Here is a 21,080-nt window from a genome sequence, read left to right as displayed (position 1 = left end):
AGCCACCCCGCCACCCCAAAAGCCCCTGGCCCCATGACAGACACCCTCACACATCTGCGTTCATCTCTCAGCATTAAATGATTTAAAAAAAAAACTGTATAGAAATCACCACTCTCTCATCATTTTTTGCCTCCAGAGCCCAGCATCAGCTTCACAACTCCCCTCCCGGCTCCAACTTCAACGAAACCTCCTCTCCTCCCACACGTATCGCTTCCCTGCGGGCACCTTGCGGAAAAACAGGCTGTTCCCTCGGCTCATGTTGCCCTGGAAGGGGGAAGATGACCACCGTCGGGTAAGTCAGGGCTGCCCCAAGCCCCGCTGCGTTCCCCCCCAGACCCTGCAGGGCTCCCACCCGGTTCTTCTCCACGGCCGGGTGGCATCCCGGTGCTGCCCGGCTCCGGCCACTTACCTCCCTGTGCAGCTGGCTCCAGCAGTCCAGCCAGGAGGAGTAGGTGGGTGCGTAGGGGAGGAGACCCCCGGCCAGCCTAGGGAAGGGAAAGGAAGACCCGCGAGGAATTATTTCCACCCAGGGCTGAGCCAGTAGGGTAGGACCCATCCCCTCTGCAGCCCCGTGCTGGGCTGAACCCCAAAATGGTCCTTTCAAAGCCGGGCTCCCTCCCCACATGTCCCCACGTGTGTCCCCCAACAGCAGTGCTACCGATGAGGGATCAACCCCACAGCCAGTTTGAAACTTCTTTGCCACCTGGGGGCTTTGGAAAGGCAGTTTGGGGAACCGATCTGGCACAGAGGGACATGGCCGTTGCCCACGCCAGCACCCCCTGGGCACGGGCTCGCCCTCGCTGAGGGGGTAGGAACTAGCGGCAGACTCACCCACAATTATTAACAGCCATCAAGTTGGAGACCAGCACGAAGGGGTAGGTCAGCATGCTGGCGAAGAACTGCAAGGGAGAGCAGGGCTGGTTGGCAGTGGTCCCCAGCCCCCACAGGGATCTCCCTGCTTCCCTCCACGTGGGGAGAACAAGCCCTAAAAGATCCCTAGGGCCGCCCCCCTGGAGAAGGGAGCCCTTTCCCGCAGGGTCCATGCAGGGCCAAGCTACACGGTGGCAAGGCCAAGGTTGTAAGCCCAAGGGCACGCAGGGTCATGCGCCTCCTCCGCGGAGCATTCCTTCCCCGGGGCAGCATCACACATGGGGGTACCCCCCCCCCCCAACACAGACGTAGGCGCAGGCTGTACTCACTCCAGTGACTGCCTGTGAGTAGCTCTTCATTTCAGCCATAGTTGAGACCTGCGGGAGGAGAAAAGGCACCTTCAACTCCCACGGAGCCATGCTGTCACCCCAAAGCGGGGTCCTGCCCCCCTGGACTGTCCCCCTAGATGCAACCTGGGCCCTTCCGAGCAGGAGCCCGTACCCCGTTTTCCAGCGCGTACGTGTTGATGAGGTAGGCCAGCATGTTGCAGAGCCAGAGCGAAAGGATGTCCCCGAGGAGCCGGGGGATGAGGCCGCTGAAAGAGAAGAGGCAGCGGGAACGTGAGCCTGGGGCAGACCCAGATCCGGCCACGTGGAGAGCCGGGGAACAGCTGGTCGGGAACAGGATGGAGTAGCCGTCCCCCCAGCCGCCGGGTTAAGGGGGAACTCCCTGCCCCGGGAGCAGGGATGTTAGGACAAATGGTTCAGAGACGACACGGGCATAGAGGGGAGCTGCTGGAGGGACCCAAAACACCTCCCCAGCCGGTGCTCCCAGGGAAGGATTACTACACCTTTGCTCTATTTTAATGTCCCCAGGCACTGGATGCCACCCACGCAACACAAGGCCAGTGGCTACAAAGCGGGGGCTTGCCGGATCTATGCCAGGAATCCCCCCGGGGAGGGCAGAACGGGAAACCGTGCGCCCCAGCAACGGCTGAGGTCAGCCCGGCGAGACGGGAGAGCAGAGCTGCGGCGCCGTGGCCAAAGCGAGGAGCGATGCCCAAGCGAGGCTTGTGGATTTGGGGAGAGACCCCCGCTGCCCCCACCCACCGCCGAGACCCCGGTTTGTCAGCACTCACGCAAAGAAGCCCAGGACACCCTCTTCTCGGTAAATCGTGGCGAAAGCGCTTAGCGTCCCGCTGGGCCGGGGAGGAAGAGGAGAACGCCATGGTCAGAGGGGACACTGCAGGCAGGCAGGCAGCCCCCCGCCCCCATGGCAGCCCCGGCCCCCCCCCCCGCCCCCCCGTACCTGTACTTGGTCTCCCGGCCGATGAATTGCACCATGCAGCGCAGGGTGATCACTGCAGGCAGAGACAGGCAGCGTGGGGGTCGGGGGGGGACACAGGGATACTCCAGAGTGGCAGGAGTGACAGACACCCGTCACCGGGCCCACGCACCAGCCGTGGTGGGGGTGTGGGGGGCACCTACCGTGAAAGGGGTGGGTGATGAGCGTGGCGGCAGAGCGAGCGACCATCTCTCGGGAGGTCTGGGGGAGAAATGGGCTGTCAGGAGGAGGGGCCGGGGGGGGCAGGTGACAGGGACGCAGCAGGTAGAGACCCCAATGGCGCCGGTGTTGTACTGAGCCCCTCTCGCACCCCAGCACCCTCCTCCTCCTCCTCCTCACCTCCTTGAGAACCTGCTCCAGCGAGGACACGGGCTCCTTCTTGCTGGCTCCAGGCTAAAGAGGGAAAGAGGCATCAGATGGCGAACAGACTCCCAGAAAAGGCACCACTCCCTCCCCAACACCCCTGAAAGGACCCGTCGTCCCCCCCAGCGCGGACTCAGCAGCTCCCCGGCCCTGTGTTTCTCCCTGGGGGCAGCACTCGATGGCAGGCTGCCTCTGCCCGCAGCTGCGGGGGCACATGGGAGGGGAGGAGAGAGGGAGAAGAAGAGAGAGGGATGAGAGAGGGAGAAGAAGAGAGAGGGAGGATTCACTGGGGAAAGCGGCCTCACACCTACCTCAGCCTGCTCGGCCTCCTGGTACCGCTGGAGAGGAAAGGGCAGGGTTAGTGCGGCTGCGGGGGACGGGGGAGGCCCCGCCAGCACCGAAGCAGTGAGACGCAGGGTCTGCGCATCCCCAGCTCCCGGTGGCAGAGCCCCCTGCCCCGCGTACGTGTGTCCCCCCCGTGTCCCCCCCCGGTACCTGCAGCACTTTGCCGTGCACGACGGTGCCGATGGCGCTGGAGCAGAGGCGGGGGGTGAGTCCCTTGAAGAGTCCCGCTCTTCCGTCAACCTTCACGATGTGCTTGGCTGGGGACAGCGGGGACGCGTCACGCCACGGGGGACACCCCCCCCCACACACACACACTCGACCACCGTCCCCGCGGGGCAGGCGGGGGGGGGGGAGCGGTGTGTGCCGTGCCACCGGGGCTGACTTACCGTAAGCGAAGAGACCGGGCAGCTGGTAGACCTGGCGCCCGAAAACGTTCCTCCCCAGAGTGGGCGGCAGCGGCTCGTACCCCACCTGCGGCGGGGACAGGCAGCCGTGGTGGTGCCGCCGGTACCGGTACCGGCCCCGGTGCCCTCCCCGTTACCGACCACCCCACCCTCCCCCCGCCCCTTACCTGCACCAGCACCTTCACGTACATGAGGGGCTGCGAGAGCACGGTCAGCCCCGAGCCCAGCAGCACCTGCGAGGCCGCGTCCGCCATGGTGCCGCCCCGGCGTCACGGCCCAGAAGGACACCGCCGCCGCCGCCGCTTCCGCTTCCGCCACTCTACCCGGTACTTCCGGCGCGCCCGCCGGCCGCTTCCGGCCAGAGGGGGTGTGTGTGTCCCCCCCCCCGGGTCGCCATGGTAGCGAGGGGCGGGGGGGGGGGGATGTGTCACCGTGGCGACGGGGGGGGGGGGGGGGTGTGCGCTGAGGCGTCGCCATGGCAACGGGGCCTGCGGCACCGATGGCGCCTGAGGCCTCGCCGCGGCCTGAGGTGACGCTGTGACCATGGGGCCTGAGGTGACGCCACGGCAAGGAGGCCTGAGGTGACGTCATGGTGAGCAGGCCTGAGGTGACATCATGGTGGCAGGGCCTGGGCCTGGGGCTGGATGCCAGCAGCCTGGGGGCAGGCTGGAGGGCCAGGGGCCAAAGGGGAGCCTCCAGGGCGGGGGGAACGGCGCGATGAAAACAGGCGACACCGCGCAGAGGCATGGCTGCGGCAGCACCGCCTTTAATGCCGAGCACAGGCGCAGCAGCGCGGGGTGGCCGGCGGTGAGGCCCTGCCACGGGCGGTGATGGGGGGACGCGCCCCGTGCCTGCTGGCAGCGGTTGCCTGCCCCCCCCGCCGCCGGGACGGCTTTGTTTCGGCTCCCGGGGCCGTATCCTGTGAGCAATCACCAGTGACACCAGGCTGAGGGATGCTCAGCGGTGGCCGATGGCGCGACACCACGCTTGTGCCACCGTCCAGCTGAGATCCCTCCGTGGCGGCGTGGCAGCCAGCCCCTGCTCTGGCTGCGCTGGGAAAGGTCACTCTGGAGCCGGCTCTGGGCTCCTCTCCCACCACGCTGCCTCCCCTCGGGATGCCGGGGGGAGCCGGCTGCCTGCAGGTCCTGGAGGGCCCCAGCCTGGCCTGGGGGGGTCACAGAAGAGGGGTCAGACCCACTTGGAGCCCCAGGGGTGCTGGCACCAGTCTGGGACAGCACTGGGGACAAGTGTCCCTGCAGGACCATACCCTCTGAGACTGGGTGGACCATGCTTGTGGGCCCAGGCTCACCAGGACGCTGGCACGGCTCCAGTAGACAGCATTTGTCCGGCACAGGGCATTCCTCGCTCTCCGACTCCGCAGCTGCTTCCTCCTCCCTTGCTCCAGCTGCACCAGATGGCAAAGCAGTGCCGGGGCGTCTGCACCCCATGACACCTCGTGCCTCCCCGGTGATTCATCCCTCCCACCCCAAAAGCAGCAGCACCCAGGGACTCACCGGCCAGGCTGGGCCACGGAGCTGAGCCGGGGACCCGTCGGACACGGAGCTGTCAGAGCCGCTGGTGCTGTGTGGGGGAGACAACCACCTGCAGCCCCTGCCGGCACCACTGTAACTCTGTGGGACGGCACAGCCAGGACATACCTGGACTCGAGCTCCGAGGGGGAGACGTCACTCCAGCTGCCACCAGAGCCCAGCTCCCGGCCCAGCCGCTGCCGCAGCAGCGCATCCACCTCTGACAGGCACTGCTGGAACTGTGCGATGGAGCCAGCGTCACCACGACCCACCTATGGCACTGGAACCGGCCTGGGTGCTGTGGTTTGAGCCGTGGTTGCTGGCCCACCTTGGCGGGATCAGGGTCGCAGAAGTCGAGCAGGGTGTCGCAGAGGTGGTAGCCCAGGGACTTGAGGTCCTCCACGGTAAAGTGCGAGCTCCTTCCACCTGGAGGGGACGGGGAAAAGGAAACAAGCGGCAGCTTCCCAACCCCGGGGACCACCCCGCCTGCCCCACCAATGCACCCGACACCGTCAGCCCCAGCCGGCGGCGGCCCCTCACCCAGAGTGGAGCCGCCAAAGGCTGCCTCCATGGTGTAGCTGTTAGAGACACCCATGCGCCACATGACGACCCTGCCCGTCCCTGCTTTGCTCTTCTGCACCTTGAACTTGCAGCTGGGGAAGGAGAACTGGGGCCAGCCCTGGGGTCAGCATGGTGCGGGGACGTGTGCCCCTCTCCAGCTCCGCAGAGACACTGTGGCGGTGCCTCGGGAAGCGGCATGGCGGCCGCGTTCCCCACATCACCATCCGGTGTCACCACAAAGCTCAGCAGGGACACCACTCCCTGGCTCCAAGAATGGCTTCTGAGTGTCCCACCTTGTCAGGGGCATTTTTGCTCAGCATCAGGGGGAAGACGCGCTGGCACAGCCGCAGCCTGGCCCCAGCCCCGCGACCGTCACAACCATACATGAAGACGTTGTTCTTCCGGCTGTGCCCGTGGAAATCGCAGTAAAGCACCACCTCCCGCTCCACCAGCACCCTGCGTGCATCAGGATATGGTCACCAGCACTGCCGCGGGAGGCAGCTCCCCACACCCCCACCTCACCTCTCGACCATGGCCCGCAGGTGCCACACGCCGGGGAAGGAGCTGCAGAGCGCTGTCCCGTAAGCCCTGTTGGGGTCGCGGCCTGCCAGGGAGCAGCGGGAGTTGCCCACCACCACCCCGTCGGGGTTGAGCATGGGCACCACCTTGAAGACGAAGAGCTGGCGCAGGAGCTGGGCATCGGCGTCAGTGCTGAGGAGGAAATCAAGGAAGCCCCGCATGGCCCAGGAGCTGCCGCTCTCCCCGGGGTGCGCGCGGGCGCTCAGCACCACCGCCCGCTTGGCCGCCGTGCCTGTAGGGCTAGTGATGGTCAGTAGGTAGACGGTGTTGCCGGCCAGGCTGCGGCACAGCGCCCGCACCGTGCAATACCGTGAGCGCACTGGATCACCCGCCAGTGCCTGCAGGTAGCGCTGCAGGTCGGAGTAGGTGTAGGGGTAGGAGTGGGCAAAGAAGCAGGTGTCACCGTCGTGGGGGAAGCGTGCCGTCCAGGAGAGGCAGAAGGCGGCCGGCTCCTCCCCGCTGCCACCCCGGTAGTAGCGGACGTCGGCCCCGACCCGGCGCCAGCCGATACCACGGCTCTGGGCATCCCACTGGGAGTAGAACAGTGGCCGCATGCCCTCGCCATAGAGGCTCTTGGGCTTTGCCAGGTTGGCAATGGTGAAGCGGTAGAGGGGGCCTCGCCGGGTGTTTTGGATGCGGAAGTAGAACCACTGGGTGTGCTTGGTGGTGTACAGGTCTGGCCGCAGCGTCAGCACGTACTCGTAGGGGCCCCTGCACGGCGGGATGGGCCACGCTCCGGCTCCTGGCCCCACTGCCACTACTACCGCACCCCCGGCCCCTCTCTTACACCTTGACGGCTTTCTGGAGGTTGCCGCTCTCGAAGCGGGATTCGAAGAGCAGCGTGGTGTCCTGGGGACCCTCCAAGGGAGCTGCCGGTGAGGAGAGGGGACCCGGGGCCCCCCCGATCCGAGCGCGGGTGAAGCAGGAGCCTTGGGGTACTGTAGGGGGAAGGCCAGAGGGATGGCAATGGGGGCCTGGGGAGACTGAGGGGGCACCCCGGGGTGCTGCCTACTCCCCACTACCTGGGCTGAGGTGGTAGACGATGGTGCCATGCTCCTCATCAAAGGCAGCCGGGGCCCAGTGAGGGCCCATGGGCTGGCAGAAGGGCTCCGGGTCAGGGGGCACCCACTCTGTGGGGGGGGGTGCAGACGGGCGCTATGGGCACAGCAGGGGTCCGGCTCCAGGGTGAGGGGGTGGGGAACGGCCGGAGCGCTCCCTCACCGATGTGCTCGATGGTCTCCTTGATGACTTCGCACTCGATGGGCCAGCGGGGAGCGGGCAGGGGGCCCCGCGCCGAGGGAAGGGCGAAGAGAGCCCGTGGCTCCCCCGGGGACCCACGGTGCCGTGCCGAGGGAAGTGGCATGCCCCGGCGCCACGCAGAGGGGGCTGGCTCCAGCACCCCAGGGGCTGCAAGGGGAGCAGGAGAGGCTGTGGGGGGCTCTGGTGCGCTGCCGGCTCCACGACAAAGCTCCGGCAGAGAAAGAGGAGCCCAGGCTGGGAGGGTTGGGGTGGGGATGCCCCCCAAAACCACCCCCCACTGCACCCTCCATGGCAGAACGCAGTTCCAGGCCCTGGGGCAACACCAACTCCAGTGCTCAGAGGCTGCAGGGGCGCTGCAGGGGTCTCACTCACAGCTCAGCTCCTGCCTGGGACCCCGCAGGTAGCCAGGGTCGGTGCTGCCTGTACCAGTTGCCTCGGTGGGGTGCTGCTCCGAGGGGACCCCTGGGGACATGGGGCTCTTCTGCCCGCCCGCCTTCTGGCCTTGGGGAGAGCACTGCTGCAGCCAGAGCGGCCGGGGGGGGAGCCTGAGGGGACGCATCCCTGCGGCCAAGTCCCCGCCGCGGCCATGGCTCACCTCGGAAGTAGCCGTAGTAGCGCAGGTGGCTGCGCATGAAGCTGTCGTAGGGCTCGGGGACCAGCCCTCCGCCAAACCCCCCCAGTCCTTCCTCCGTGACCCGGGCAGCGGAGCACCCTGAGGGCTGCATGGCTGTGAGAAGTCCAGCAAAACCCTTCTCCGGTCCCAGCAACACCAGGGAGCCGGGACGCGGTTGCTGAGCGACCGGCCAGTGGCAGGGAGGGACAGGGCGGTCCCAGAGTGGAGCTGGGAAAGGAGCCAGAGGGATTTCCTTATCCTGGCAGACGCCCAGGGGAGTGGGGCCACAAAGGGCCCCCACAATATCGGCCCCAGCCAGGACCACCACGCACGCCAGCCCCAAACTGCTCCCAACCTCCTGCCGCCGCGGCAGGGGCAGGGACAGCTCCTGCTCAACCAGACGGCACGTCCGAAACTGCTACAATTTATTGGACAACGGTCAAGTGAAGGGCTCTGAACTGTACATCTGTAAAAAAAGAGTGCGGCCACGCCTCATGTGCTCGACGCGGTTTTCCTCCGCTTCAGCCGTGCTCGCCAGTCCTCTGGCAGCGCCTCGAAGTTGGCGTTCCTCTCTGCCATGCCACTGCGGGGATAAAGCAGGGTGTCAGCACCCGGGTGGCACAAGGTGACAGTCCTCCCCCACCCTCGCGTGCCTCCCCCCGGGGCCAGAGATTCAGATCCCCACTCTCTACCTCTACAGGGGACAAGGAAATGTTCCCCCTGAGGTGGAGCTGAGCTGGGCAACGTGCCACGGAGAAGGGCTGCCGATGCCGGGGCAGCTTCCCAGGGCTCGTACCTCATCAGCTGCTGCTGCTTCCACTCCTCGATGCGCCGCTGGGCAGTGGTCTCCCGATCCTCCTCGCTAGAGCTAGAGTTCTCCTCCTCATCCAGCTCCCGCTGGATACTCTGCCACTTCTTCACCAGCGATGGCATCTTCGTCTTGCCCTTCTTGCCCTGTGCCAGCAATGCAAAAGACCATGGTGAGGGCAGCTGGAAAGGGAAAAGAGGGCACCTGGCAAGTGACCAGCGCAAGAGCACCTGCCTACCTTGTCCTTCCGCCCCTTCCTTGGCTTCTCCTTCTCTGGTGGCGGTGGCGCCTTGGGGGCGGGAGGCGGGGGTGTCTGGGGGGGCGGTGGAGGAGGTGGCTGGTCGGTGGTGCTGGCAGCAGGCAGGGCTCCTCGTGCCGGGGCTGGTTGCACGGCAGCAGCGGCCAGGCTGACGGGCGCGGCACACTCCGAGTAGCTCATGACAGAAGGTGCGGTGGGCGCCGTCACACCCAGGTAGCCGGACTGCAGGCCCAGCGTGGCGGGCTGAGGGCCAGCGTGGCCCGGTGCAATGCGGAGGTTGGGGCGGCCCTGGATCTCGCCCTGTAGCCGCTGGCGCGGCCTCAGGGAGGCGAGGGGCACGGCTGAAGGCTGGTACTTGCCGGTGGCCATCAGGGGCTGGCTGTAGATGACGGGGCAGCTGCCGATGGTGGCCGTTCGCTGCATCAGCCCCGGGCTCATCTCCACGGCTTTCCTCTTCTGAGGCTTGGTGGAGAGCAGCGGGGCCGGGCTCGGTTCAACGGCACCCTGGAAGAGAGTGCCGAGGTAAGCACTGAGCCAGGAGGGATGGAGCCCCGAGGTGCGGCCGAATGAGCGCCCTTCCACGCCCCCTACCCACGCTGGACACAGGGCAGTGGGACTGACCGAGGTCCGGCTTCGCCCGGCTGACGGCACTGCTGCTCACCTGGCTGCTGCTGGCAGCTGGGCGCAGGAGAGGCTTCAGGGGAGCGTCTTCCTCCGTTCCTGGGGCGGGCGGCTCCTCGCCCCCCTCATCTTCCATCTCCACTTCCTGGATCTCGCCATCTTCTCCGGGAGGTGGGGGCGGCGGTGGCGGTGGCGGAGGTGAGTCCGGTGGAGGCGGAGGCGGCGGAGGCATTTCCAAAGGCAAGGGAGGTTGGAGGACCGGGACAGAGGACTGAAGCAGAGTCCAAAATGGAGTGAGCGGCATGAGAGACGTAGCAGGAACTTGGCCTGAGAAGGATTCTTTACAAAGGGAGCCTGAAGAATACATATTGACACAGGCTTGAAAACCCACGCTACGGACCGCGCTGCCTGCTCCTGCCCGCTGCCTCCCTGCCAGGGCCCTGCCTGGGAGCGGGCAGGCAGAGCTCACGCCACGGGCTTGACCGATGAGTGGCACGCCGCCTTCCCCGGTGCCGCTGTGATGCCTAAAACTGATGGGGACAGCTCGGACGCGGGAGTAGCGCTTGTCCCAGCTTCGCTAAGGCCCGGGGAGGGAGGCCAGCGCCACCGCGTACTGCTCTAGTGATCAGTGGGACCCCCCCCAACACCCCGCTTCGGGGCCAGGAGCCCCAACCGCAGCGACCCCCTCCTCCCCTGTCCCCGTTCCCGCCCCCAGCTGTACCTGCGGAGCGCTCGGCGGGGTCCTCGGCGCGCTCTCCTTTGTCTTTTGGAGGTGGTTTAGGAGGACCGTCGGCTTTTCTGTCGGTGCTCCGCTGTCCCTCCTCTTCGTCCTCCCCGTCGGGGAACTCCCATTGCGACTCTCCTGAGCGCTCGTTAACATAGAAATAGCGTCTATGCTCCCTAAATCACAAGAAAGAGAAGGAGGCTTTAGATTCCCTCCCCCGCCACCGACACTCCGAGGCGGGCCTGCCCACGACAGCGGTGCGCTCTCGCAGGGAAGACCCTCTGCGGCAGGGCCGCCGCTCTCCCAAACGCAACAAACAACTTTGAGGACAGAGGCAGGAGAGGCCCGAGCCGGCTCGCTCAAAGCTATTTGCATTGCTGGCTGCGTGAACGTCGCCCTGAGCCCCCCGCTCCGAGGGAGGGGAGGGCTGAGAAAGCAGGCCAGCGTGCAGCAGAGCGACGTCTCGCTAGCATTGGGACTTTCAGCCGCCACCTTGGCTGAAAGTCGCCCTCCAAGAAGAGGCACCGGGGAACAGCCCAATGGAGAGAAGCGGCTGCCCCCCTACCCCGTGGTGCGCGGAGGTCGCTTTTATGATACTCTTGGTGTCAAACACACAGTGAATGCTAGAGAGAGGGAGCGGATCTGGGAGCTGAAAAACAAAAGAGCAAAGATTTCAAACAAAGGAAAATTAATCAAGAAAGCCAAATAGACAAAGAAATGTTTGGGTCTGACCTGCTGGCAGGAGACAGAAATCTTGTTCTTCGTTCCGTCGATGAGTTGAAGTTTGTCCTTTGTCAGAGCTGTTGGTCAGAAGAGGTGATCCAGAGATCCTGCAAAGTTCACAGAGCTCTCGCATGCGCGACCCCCCAGGCCCGCCCTCCACAGCGCTTTACACTCGCGAGAGTGAAAACCAGCTCTGTCCGATCAGGGAATCAGCTCCGTCTCAAAGCACTGAGCACTCCGTTTGGATCCTCCAGTTTGGTGGCTGGCCCAAACTCTGCGAGTGCCGGACGTTTCTCTGCCTGCCCAGCACTGCTAACAGAAGCTGCTCTCAGTCTCCGAGAGGGACGGTGCCACGTCGTCGGGTGGTGATGGTCACAAATCATGTCTGAGATGTCAGAGATGAAAGGTGAGAAAGGTAGGAGAGCGCGTACCTGTCCCAGTGGCAGGACCAGCCTTTAGGGGTGGCGTTTATTTCGTATTGTTTTAGCTGTTCGGCTGCGTCTTGGAGTTTGCGTTTGAGGTAGTTTCCATTGAGAGCACCTTCTCGCCAGTCTGCAATGCGGGTCTAGAGGGCAAGAACCGGGGGAAGCCGTTGAGGGAGGCTGCAAGCGGCCCTCGGGACAGGACTCGAGGTCCGGGAGGCTCCCTTACGGCACGGGACTCGGGGGGGCCAGGAGGAAGACACCGCCTCCGCGCAAAGCCATGCTCTCCCCCCGCCGAGGAAGGGCCCTGCAGGAGGCGGGCGGGTGGGCACGCCGCATGGCGCGATGCGGTGCCGCCGCGGCCACGAGGTTCACGCAGCACCGGCCCTCGGCGCTCGAACGGCGGACAGTATTTGATCCGCTTCGGAACAGAAGGCCGGAGCGAGGGGCGAAGGCTCGGTTACCTCTGTCTGCAACAGCAACATGTGGAAGTTGGAGATAGATTGTCTGTTGATGCCCAGGAACTCCAATTTACTAGTCAGAGTATTTGCCAGCTCTCCGATCTGAAACTGCCAGGGAGAAAGGGGAGAGTAAAGAGCCGCCCTCGGGTAGCGTCACCGGGCGGCTGCGGCCTCACGGCTCGAGGCCTTCCCCGGCAAACAAGACTCTGGACAGCCTGTGGCCCCTCAGCCTGGCAGGACTGGGACGTGCCACCCTGAACGTGTGTGTGCCTGTCACCCCCTCCTCGAAGCCCCGCTACCTCCTGCGCCCCAGGGAGGGGGTTGCTGTGGGGTGGCAGGACAAGACCTCCTCTGCAGCCACAGGAGGTGCCAGCGAACCCCAACTCCTTCATGTGGACCTTGCCCTACTCCCAGCCACGGCTCCCGGCGCTTGCCAGAGCGGTCGCCACTCCGCGCCAGCCGAAGGAGGGTATGGGCTCAGTCTGCTTCGGCACACCGGCTCTGGAGTTACAGCAGAGCAATCGCCAGGGCGGAAAGCATTAAATCTAATACTTCAACCGTTTCCCAAAGGAAATGGGCCAGGATATAATTTCAGGCTTCATAAATCACCCCTTTCCGGAGGAACTAGCTGGAAAGCACAGGAAAGGGGTAACAGCTCCGGATTTACTCCCAAGCGGAGACAGTATCTATGTTAAGATTCAGGCCAGCCCACAGCGACCACTGTTACTCAACCCCAGTGTCCTGCGGGAGCAAAATCTCCCACTGGGGCACTGAACGGGGACATGGGGATCCCCCATGTCAATCCCCCTGACTGAGGGGCCTACGTGAAAGCACCTACAAGCCAGAAAACAAGAGCAGAAATGGGGTGGATGCCTGCAAGCGGCATCATGATTGCTTTAAGGGAAGGCTCTAAAAATTTCCTTTTTCCTTCACTCTTTGGAAGAGGCTTTGGAAGATCCCCAAAGCCGACAATGCAGTGTCTGTCTCCAGAGAGGAGGACGGGCCAGACAGACAAGCAGCACTAGAGAAGCCTGAGGCAGAGAAACCATTCCCACGTTAATGTGGCTACGGAGAAGCCAGGGAAGATCCCACAGCAGAGGGTGACTTCGCAGCGGAGGACCCGGCGGATCTCCTGCAAACCAGAGATCCGGCAGAAGAGAGATTACCCCAAACCGATGAAGCAAACGGTACCAATTACGGAGACGGCATTCCTCCAACAGCTCTAAGGGGATCCTGCATGGGAAAGCACCACGCTACAGCACACAGTCCATCACAGAGCACCGCCAGTACCAGGAGAAAAGGGGACAGCAAACGTGACAGCTTAAAAGGCTTTCGGCAGCCATCTGGGGTGCAGCAGCCAACGAGCGTGGTCCTGCTGCAGGCTTTTTTTCCTCTTTTTTTTTAGATAAATTGAATTTAAAAAAATCAGACAAGCCTCACGCAGATGCTGTGCTGAGGGAGGCACAGTGGTTTTGGGCAGGGAACATCACATCTCAAAACTCTGCTAGAGTTCTTTCACGGGAGAGATGCTAAATCTGTCATGAGGACAATAACGAAGCCCTTCCCTTTCACGCTGGAAAAGTGATTAAGTGGTGGGAAATGAGGGCATGGCTGGAGGTCAGCTTTCGCTGCCGGTTTCCACCGGGGTTCTACCAGAAGCTGGTGATTCCCCATCCATAAACCATCTGGCACAGGGAGGTGACAACATTTGCTAACGAAACAAAATTACTCAGGAGCCAAATTTAATGCTGCAGGAGATCACAGGGTAACGAGCAACTGGGGAATCAAAAGGACAAATGGAAAAGATCTCCCCTACCGCTCTGTATAACCATCACCCAGAGCCTGTAGCTCTGCATGTCACTACTACGGCTCAGGAAGGGGCTATGGGAATCGTTCAGCTGCAGCCACAAAAGAGCAAACCAAGGCTTGGAAGAGAAAATATCAGTACTGAAGCCTGAGCCTTTTTTGCAGCATCAGTACAATGCTGCAGAAGTCCCCAGGGCTTCCCCACTTTGCATCTAACAACTTCAAAAAAGTAATGCCAGGGGAAGGGCAGAGCAATAGGTACCGGCAGCCTCCAGACCCAGAGAGATTATGGATGAGGAGTCTTCAGCCTGGAAATGGGATGACTGAATGGGCACGTGCCAGAGGACTGTAATACCGTTTTTGGTGAAAAGAAAGTCAAGACAAAAGTGTTTGCTCTCTCTCACGACAAGTCCCTGGGCTCAGTCTTTATGCCCCACATCCCCCCTTTTTATTTGTTTTTTCTACAACACTTTCAAGTCTTTGCTGCTGGCTCCTGCTGGAGACAGGATACTGGGCTGCAGAAATGCTGGCCCAATCCTGCACGGCTGTTCTTTCATAGGGCCAGGGCAAGCTGTTCTCTCAGCCACAAAGGGACCTGAGGTGTAGAGCTGCAGCAGGGCTACAGTGCTGTCCCGCCGGCAGTGCGGGAGGCGGACAAGGTCACTCCAGCTGGGGCAAACCCACAGCCCAAAGCTCACGTGTCCCCTGGGCAGAGGTGGCCGAGGGAGCCAGCATGTCCCTCTGCACTGCCGGTAGCACAGCAAGCCCCTGGGAGAGCCACGAACTAGCCGGGGCCTGGGGGAGCGGCCGAGTGCCTGGCCACGTCCCTTATGTGAGCTGGGACGGATCTCACAGACACACACCTCTGCATCTCCGTACCTTTAGGTCCTGCTCCTCCTCTTCTATTTTTGGTGCCCCTTGGGCTTTTGCTTTCTCCTGGGGCTCCTCAGACTCTGCCTCTTTGTCTGAAATCGCATCAGCTGCTTCTGTACTCGCCGCTGCAGGAGAAGAAATGACAGGTCAGCCCTTCTCCCACCTCTGCCACGGTGCTGCCGACAGTGGGCTGGAGACACCGTGCCAGGGGGGCCAAAGCCGCTGCAGGAGAGGGCAGGGAAAGAGCCGGGGCCTCTTTCCTACAGGAGCCGGTGACGAGAGCCTGAAATTAAAAAGGAGAGAGGGTCACTGGCTCTGTGTTTTGATGGTGGGGGTCCTTCCAGAAGGACGGCAAGGGAAGTGAATTACAGCTGCTCCAGCACAAGGGCAGGAAGGAGGAGCAGCATGGAGTGCAGGGTTCAAGGAAGCGTGAAGAGAGCTAACCACCAGGCAGGCAAGCGTTAAACTCCGGCAGTTTAATAATTTGTCAAGAAAAAGTATTGGGTATTTAATAAAGCTGAGACCATTGTCAAAGACCGAAGAGCTCCCAAATAGTTGTCAAGACCTTAAGGTTTTGCCTCTGCCCCATCACAGAGCAGCGGTGACTAATTCACTGTCCAAGCGACAAATTCCAGGGAGGGAAGTTTTGTGAGGGACTCCTACCAAAAGTCCTGGGGGAGGGTAAAAAACCCACATTCCTGGTGTGTCCTGGTGCTGAAGGGCAGGACAGTTCCCTCAATCACCCTCCAGCAGCACGGTGCTCAACTTTTAAAACAGGTTATTTTAGAGTAACAGCTTCCTCTTTCCCAGGTAAGCAGGAAACCAACACTGCTGGGAAGAGCTGGCTTCAGGGATGTTCTGCCCACGGGCTTGCGAGGCACAAGGGAAAACCCTCCAGCAAAATCATCCCGCAAAGAGCCACCCCGGACAAACGACATCACCAACTTTACGCCAGGCCTGCCATCCAGATAACACCTCTGCCTGAAGCAGACATGTGTTAAAGACCACATCAACACTACTTTGGGGAAGGGCACTGTCTCCACTCCAGCATGACGACGCCTGCTCCGGGCTCAGGGCACTTTTGTACCGTTTTTTCCTGGGAAAAGCAGTTGTCTCTCATTCAGCCAGCTTTCTGCGCCAGAGGGGCTGCCTTCCTCTTTGCCACGAGGCAGGCAGCTGGCCTGAAGCCTCATGCCAGGGACTGGCACATCTGGGAGTCCTGGGGCTGCCAGGCACAGGCTGTTCTCTCAAGCGCGCTTCAGGGAGTGCAGCTCTGGAGGGACTGGGGAGGATGGAAGGGTCGGTACAGGTAGCAAAGCACAGGCTAACAGCCACAATTGCGTCATTTCCCCCGAAGCAATAAATTTATACGATGCTCTGCAACATCGAATGAACTACCCTTAACATACATTCGACAACAGTCTCTGAAAGACCGTGGTTGTACCACTGGAAAGCAGAGCGTGAACAGGAACGCGAGCTCTGCCAAGGGGTTGTTGCTCCAGCAATGTATCCTGGTATCAAACAACCCTTACGTTAACCACATCTTCCTAGCAGCGGGGTCCTGCCTTACGTTTCCCATGCACCAACAAGCGCAGAGCCAGAGCGGCTCTTGGGGAACACCTCATCTGCCTGAAACTTGGTGACCGTTACCAGGCAGCTTAGAAAAAGAACTTGAAGAGAGGAAGATGACAGTTCCTCATGTACCACAGTTCGGATTTATAATGTTGGGAGGAAAGCGGAAGGCGGTGGGACGTGAAGCAGCCGTTACCACGCTTCTGCGTTCCTTCTCCTGCTAAAGCGTCGAGTACGGGCACTCTCCTATTTATTTTCCTGACAACAATGTTGAATATGGGCACCTCCCTGTTTTCTCTTTTTAATTAAGATAAAGAAGAGAATCTGGCAGAGCATCAGCTTAACCCCACACTGCCCTGAGCCTGCAAGACTGGCACTGCCAGCCTGCGACGCTGGTGACAGCCACTCCTCTGGGCCTGTCCCCTGCCTGGCACATGTACCTCACTGCCCGCCCGGCTCCTCTACGCACCGCGTGGGGCTCCAGGCGCCCCGTGCATCTTCAGGGAAAGGAGACCCTGGCAGGAGAGGGCTGTGGCCTTTCCAAATACCTGCTCCTCCCTCCGAAGGGAGCCTTTCCAATTACCTGCTTCTCCTGCTTCTGGGCTCTCCCGGCCTGTTTTGCTGGAGCCTCGACTCGCGGATTCGGGGCTGGCGGCTCCGACAAACAGTTTCCATTTCCCTCGCTTAGAGGCCAGCCTGCGGGTTGCATCCTGCGAGGCCGACTGGCTCCCATCAGAGAGTGGGCTGGAGCCCGAAACGCTGCCATCGCCTTCCTCCAAGGCACGCAGCTCCGCCTGCCAAGAGACAAGACAGCGAGCGGCACTTCAGGGACCTGAGCGTCCCCCGAAGAACAACCACGGTTACGAGTCACCCATGAAAGAATAGCAAACAGCTGCTCTAACCGGGGCACAGCATTAATGGCAGGGAAGACGGGGCAAGAGTTTGCCAACAGCCACTGACTTGTCAGCACAGCGTCCACATGAAGCTGTGGCTGATCAGCCCCCAGATCTATATGGAGGCCAGACCCGTATAGGATCAGCACGAGAAACGCAGGGTCACTCTCCCAGAGCAGGCAGGAGGACAGAGATGAAAATGTCTGCTGCTCCCGGTTTATTCCCAACTATTCCTTGGCTGCACCCGTGGCCTCGTTTTGGTGACAGAAATTTCCCCCTTACCTTCTTTCTCTCCAGCACCATCTCCAGCTCGAGGGTATCTTGCTCCTCCTCTTCCTCAGCGCTCTCCCCCGACTGCACCACGCTGCACAGATCCTCCTGCAGCGTGTCTTCCAGGGGATCCCTGCTGGGCTGCGGCTCTTCGGGGGCGGCTGCTGCCTCTTCTGCTTTTGCCTCCTCTTCCGGGGGCGGCTCGACCTCCTCTTTGCAGATCACCTTTCTCCTCCAGCGCTCCTCTTCCTCCTTCACCACGTCAGGCAGGAGTGGTGCCAGGAGGGCTGCAGCCACCCCCTTCTTCTCCTCCTCGCTGTTGGAGAGGGCCTGCACGCCTTCGTTCACTTCCTGCGGGTCGAGCGCCGCGTAAGCTTTCCGGCAGCAGCCGCGCGAGCTTTCCGGCAGCAGCTGCCGCTCCCTGCCCCCTCGCCCCAGCCCTACGCCTTCCCCAAGCAGTGAAGGAGACTGCAGCCCGCAGAAGAAGGAGCCCAGGTGGCCCCTTGTGCTGACGGGGCCCTTTTTTGGGCTACGACTGGAACAGAGCGACACACCCACTGCCAAGGAAGCCCAAAGGGGCAACCCTACAAGCCCCAGGGCAACCAGAACCCGGTGCTCAGCCCATCCGACTGACCTTCTTCACCTCCCGCTTGGTGAGGCTGGCCCCACGGCCGACGCTGCCTGGGGTGGCCCCCTTCTCCTGGGGGTACAGCTCGGCAGCCGCTACGAAGCTGCCGTTGGCGCCTGCCACGGTGCTGCAAAGGAAAAGGAGAAGGAATGAAGGGCGGGCTGGGGGACAAAGCCCCATCGTCTCCCCTCGCAGGGCTGGGGGTCTCTCCCACCTGTGCTGGTAGTGCTGCAGGCCCTGGACCTGCGTCGCCAGGTACTGCGGCAGCTCCCAGGTCACCTCGTTGCTCTGAGTGTTCCAGTAATAGTAGCAGCCGGTGTTCTCGTCCCACACCTCCTGCCAGTCGCCCATTTCCAGCTCTCCCACTGCCAGGGGCGGGGGGAGGACAAGGACAGGCCATCAGCCACAAGACGCGCAGAGCCTGCGTCCCACCGCGAACCGGATCGGTTCCCCAGACTGTTGTCACCCCCCTTTTCCCAGCGTCAACCGCTTGTCACTGCCCTCAGTTCCCTTCAGTGAGCAAAGTGGGGGACAGAAGCCCTGCCCCCCCCCACCCCCCCAGCCCCAAGACCCTGGGCGAGGCACTCACCTCCCGCCAGCGAGCACTGGGTATCATACTGCCACTCTGGGGCCGGCGCAGGTCCTGCGCCGTTGGCAGTGCCCGAGGACTGGCCCGAGCCTGACTCCTTTGGCTCCGGGCGGGGAGGAGTGGGGGGTGGCGCGGAAGAGGCAGTGGAGGACTCGGCGGGCTGCGGAGGAGCTGTAATGGCATCGATCTCCTGCAAAAACAACATCCCGACACGATCCTCAAATCCCAGGGGAGGCAAAAGTGGAGTCAAAACATTTTATCAGCAGAGGATGACGCCTTGGACCGTGAAGCTCCCCTCCGCCCTCTCTCCCCGGAGCCGCACTAACCGCCAGGAAGTTTGCCAGCGTGCTGTCGATGTCTGCCGAGTTATTGCCATTCGCGTCCGCGGAACGGGCAGACTTCTCCGGGGTTTCGCCCTCCTCGTCGTCGCTGTCTGCGTAGGCGCCGAGCAGACACAAACCTCCTGGCCGGGGTCGGGGGCAGAGAGGAACAGTGGACCCTCAGCGAGTGGGGGGGGGGGCCACGACGCAGCACATCCCACCTCGGAGAAGCGGATCCCGCCCCCTACCCCGCCGCGACTCCGGTGGTCCCGCCATCACCCCACTAATCCTGTGAGGGGGGAGCAGCCATGAGCGTTCAGGGTATAAACGCTGCCCCTCCCTCTTCAAAACATCCACGGGGATATCTCCTGACGCCCAAAACAGAGGGGGGGGTGCCAGCCCCCCAACCACACTGGGAATGGGAAATAGCGTCCCCGGAAAAAAAAAGACTGACCAACTGAGCAACGTTAGGAGGAAAAAGCAATTCCCCACCCCTGAAAAAAGACACTTGGGGGGAGAAAATATCATATTCTGCCTGCAAACCACAGAGGCGGGGAGTCACCGCACCACGAAATACCAAAATTTTAAATTGTTAAGTTATTTAACGTTGAATGTTAAATTATTAAATTGATGTCGGATTTATTTAAGAGCTAATGATGGGTAACAACAGTAACGGCAAAAAAAATCTCCTCCTCCTCCCCCCAGAAAAGAAACCCAACACACTGGGTGGGAAAAACATCTCCAAACCAAATTTTTAGGGCAAGAAATCACCTCCCCTTCACAAATCGCTTAGGGGGCAGCAGGGGGGGTGAACTTTTACATCATACCACCGCCTCAAAAATCGGAAAAGGGGGGCAATAACCCTGCTCCAAAAAATAAATAAAGCGAGGGGGGACGATCACCCCGCTCCCCCAGACCAAAACCACATAAACGTGGAAATCAACTTACCCCAACAAAAAACGCGCTTAAAAAGCTACAACCCCCTCCCCCCAAAAAGAATAAAAAGGGGGCACCCTTCCTAATTTTTTAATTTTTTTTTTGAGGGGGGCTTCGTACCTGTGGGCTTGACAGCGGGGGGCGGCGGGTTGGGAGCGTTGCGGGGGGGCTCCGTTACCGCTTCGGGTTCGTCTGTGGGGGGGGGAAATCGTTAAAGAAAGGGGGGGGGGGGGCTAGATTCGGGGGAAGGCGGAGGGGGGGGGGGGGGCCGCGGGGCGGGGCTCCGCCCCGCCCCGCGGCCCCCCCCTCCTCCGGCCTTCCCCCCCCCGGTATCGCCACTAGGCCGCGCCGAGGCCTCCACTAGGCCGCGCCCCGCCAACAAAGCGTCCGTCCCCCGCCCGCCATTCCCCTCACATCCCCCTCCCGCCGATTATTACCCGGCTCGGAACCCGATTCGGTGCCTTCGACCGGTTGAACCGCCGCTTCGTCCCGGCGGGGTCCGGGAGGAGAAAGCTGAAGGATGGGCCTTCGGCCCGGAGCGGCGCGGGATTTTTTCCCCATGGCGGCGGCGGCGGCGGCTGAAGGCGCCTGAGGGCTGCGGCCGCGCCTGCGCGGTAGAGGGGAAGGGAAAGGCGGGGTCGGTGCGTATTGCGTCATGGCGCCGAAAGGGCGGGGCGGAGAGGGAGCTCCGCCCCCCTCCCGAGTTGGAGCATCGCCCCGCCCCTCGGGTTTAGAGCTCCCGCCTCTCCCTGGATCCTATAGCTCCGTCCCGCCCTATAGTGAGGTGCTGGTCCTGGAACCTGTAGCTCCGACCCGCCCTATAGCGGGGTGCTGGTCCTGGATCCTATAGCTCCGACCCGCCCTATAGCGGGGTGCTGGTCCTGGATCCTATAGCTCCGACCCGCCCTATAGTGGGGTGCTGGTCCTGGATCCTATAGCTCCGACCCGCCCTATAGTGGGGTGCTGGTCCTGGATCCTGTAGCTCCATCCCGCCCTATAGCAGGGTGCTGGTCCTGGATCCTATAGCTCCGACCCGCCCTATAGCGGGGGGCTGGTCCTGGATCCTATAGCTCCGACCCGCCCTATAGCGGGGGGCTGGTCCTGGATCCTATACCTCCGACCCACCCTGTAGCGGGGTGCTGGTCCTGGATCCTGTAGCTCCATCTTGGCATATAGCTGTAGCCCCGTCCAGCGTAACGCTGCTCCCAGGGGTCTATAGCCACTTCTCACCCTACAGCAACTCCCTCCCCATGCTTATAGCTCCATCCTGACTTATAGCAGGGTGCTGGCCCCAGAGGCTATAGCCC

At 62.3% G+C, this 21,080-nt stretch overlaps 3 protein-coding genes across 4 annotated transcripts; all 3 read right to left on the bottom strand.

Annotated features, from left to right (window-relative positions):
* Positions 1-59: 59 nt before the first annotated feature.
* MTCH2 (mitochondrial carrier 2) lies at positions 60-3,651 on the bottom strand. The gene is made up of 13 exons (XM_049820383.1): positions 3,494-3,651; positions 3,309-3,393; positions 3,073-3,179; positions 2,889-2,915; positions 2,554-2,607; positions 2,358-2,415; positions 2,179-2,230; positions 2,009-2,068; positions 1,372-1,465; positions 1,200-1,247; positions 832-899; positions 410-485; positions 60-264 (listed from the first exon to the last, which is right to left on the bottom strand). Exons 1-13 carry the CDS (start codon positions 3,578-3,580, stop codon positions 178-180), a joined length of 903 nt encoding a protein of 300 aa, XP_049676340.1. The 5' UTR covers positions 3,581-3,651; the 3' UTR covers positions 60-177.
* Positions 3,652-3,794: 143 nt separating this feature from the next.
* On the bottom strand, positions 3,795-8,179 carry AGBL2 (AGBL carboxypeptidase 2). The gene is given in 14 exon segments (XM_049820326.1): positions 3,795-4,491; positions 4,636-4,731; positions 4,841-4,907; positions 4,985-5,094; positions 5,184-5,293; positions 5,296-5,347; positions 5,349-5,522; positions 5,710-5,872; positions 5,939-6,706; positions 6,783-6,933; positions 7,018-7,125; positions 7,217-7,402; positions 7,628-7,756; positions 7,851-8,179. Coding segments are annotated over 14 exon segments (2,643 nt in total). The 5' UTR covers positions 7,981-8,179; the 3' UTR covers positions 3,795-4,092.
* A 97-nt stretch (positions 8,180-8,276) lies between these two features.
* FNBP4 (formin binding protein 4) lies at positions 8,277-20,409 on the bottom strand. 2 transcript variants are annotated; one of them, XM_049820323.1, is made up of 17 exons: positions 20,211-20,409; positions 19,894-19,965; positions 18,844-18,980; positions 18,518-18,707; positions 18,143-18,293; positions 17,935-18,055; positions 17,313-17,651; positions 16,721-16,931; positions 14,572-14,690; positions 11,890-11,994; positions 11,435-11,568; positions 11,013-11,110; positions 10,278-10,456; positions 9,597-9,827; positions 8,915-9,439; positions 8,665-8,822; positions 8,277-8,451 (listed from the first exon to the last, which is right to left on the bottom strand). In XM_049820323.1, exons 1-17 carry the CDS (start codon positions 20,332-20,334, stop codon positions 8,361-8,363), a joined length of 2,985 nt encoding a protein of 994 aa, XP_049676280.1. In that variant the 5' UTR covers positions 20,335-20,409; the 3' UTR covers positions 8,277-8,360. The 2 variants fall into 2 exon arrangements, with proteins under 2 accessions (XP_049676280.1, XP_049676281.1); XM_049820324.1 differs by lacking the exon at positions 11,013-11,110 and having other exon boundaries at positions 9,597-9,910; positions 20,211-20,408.
* Positions 20,410-21,080: the final 671 nt, after the last annotated feature.

This window comes from Accipiter gentilis, chromosome 17, assembly GCF_929443795.1.
Source record: "Accipiter gentilis chromosome 17, bAccGen1.1, whole genome shotgun sequence".
NCBI lineage: Eukaryota > Metazoa > Chordata > Aves > Accipitriformes > Accipitridae > Astur > Astur gentilis.
The sequence above is the reverse complement of the archived record's forward strand: the minus strand, read 5'-3'. Positions and strand labels throughout refer to the sequence as shown.

Excerpts from the sequence above, each read along its gene's own strand:
- MTCH2 (XM_049820383.1), bottom strand. The coding sequence starts at position 3,580 with ATGGCGGACGCGGCCTCGCAGGTGCTGCTGGGCTCGGGGCTGACCGTG. Across the intron at positions 3,180-3,308 it reads GCCCGGTCTCTTCGCTTACG|CCAAGCACATCGTGAAGGTT; the intron begins GTAAGTCAGCCC and ends CGCTGTCCCCAG. Across the intron at positions 1,466-2,008 it reads GGTGTCCTGGGCTTCTTTGC|CGGCCTCATCCCCCGGCTCC; the intron begins GTGAGTGCTGAC and ends CTTCTCTTTCAG.
- FNBP4 (XM_049820323.1), bottom strand. The coding sequence starts at position 20,334 with ATGGGGAAAAAATCCCGCGCCGCTCCGGGCCGAAGGCCCATCCTTCAG. Across the intron at positions 18,056-18,142 it reads CTGCAGCACTACCAGCACAG|CACCGTGGCAGGCGCCAACG; the intron begins GTGGGAGAGACC and ends TTTCCTTTGCAG. Across the intron at positions 9,828-10,277 it reads CCCCGCCGAGCGCTCCGCAG|TCCTCTGTCCCGGTCCTCCA; the intron begins GTACAGCTGGGG and ends ACTCTGCTTCAG.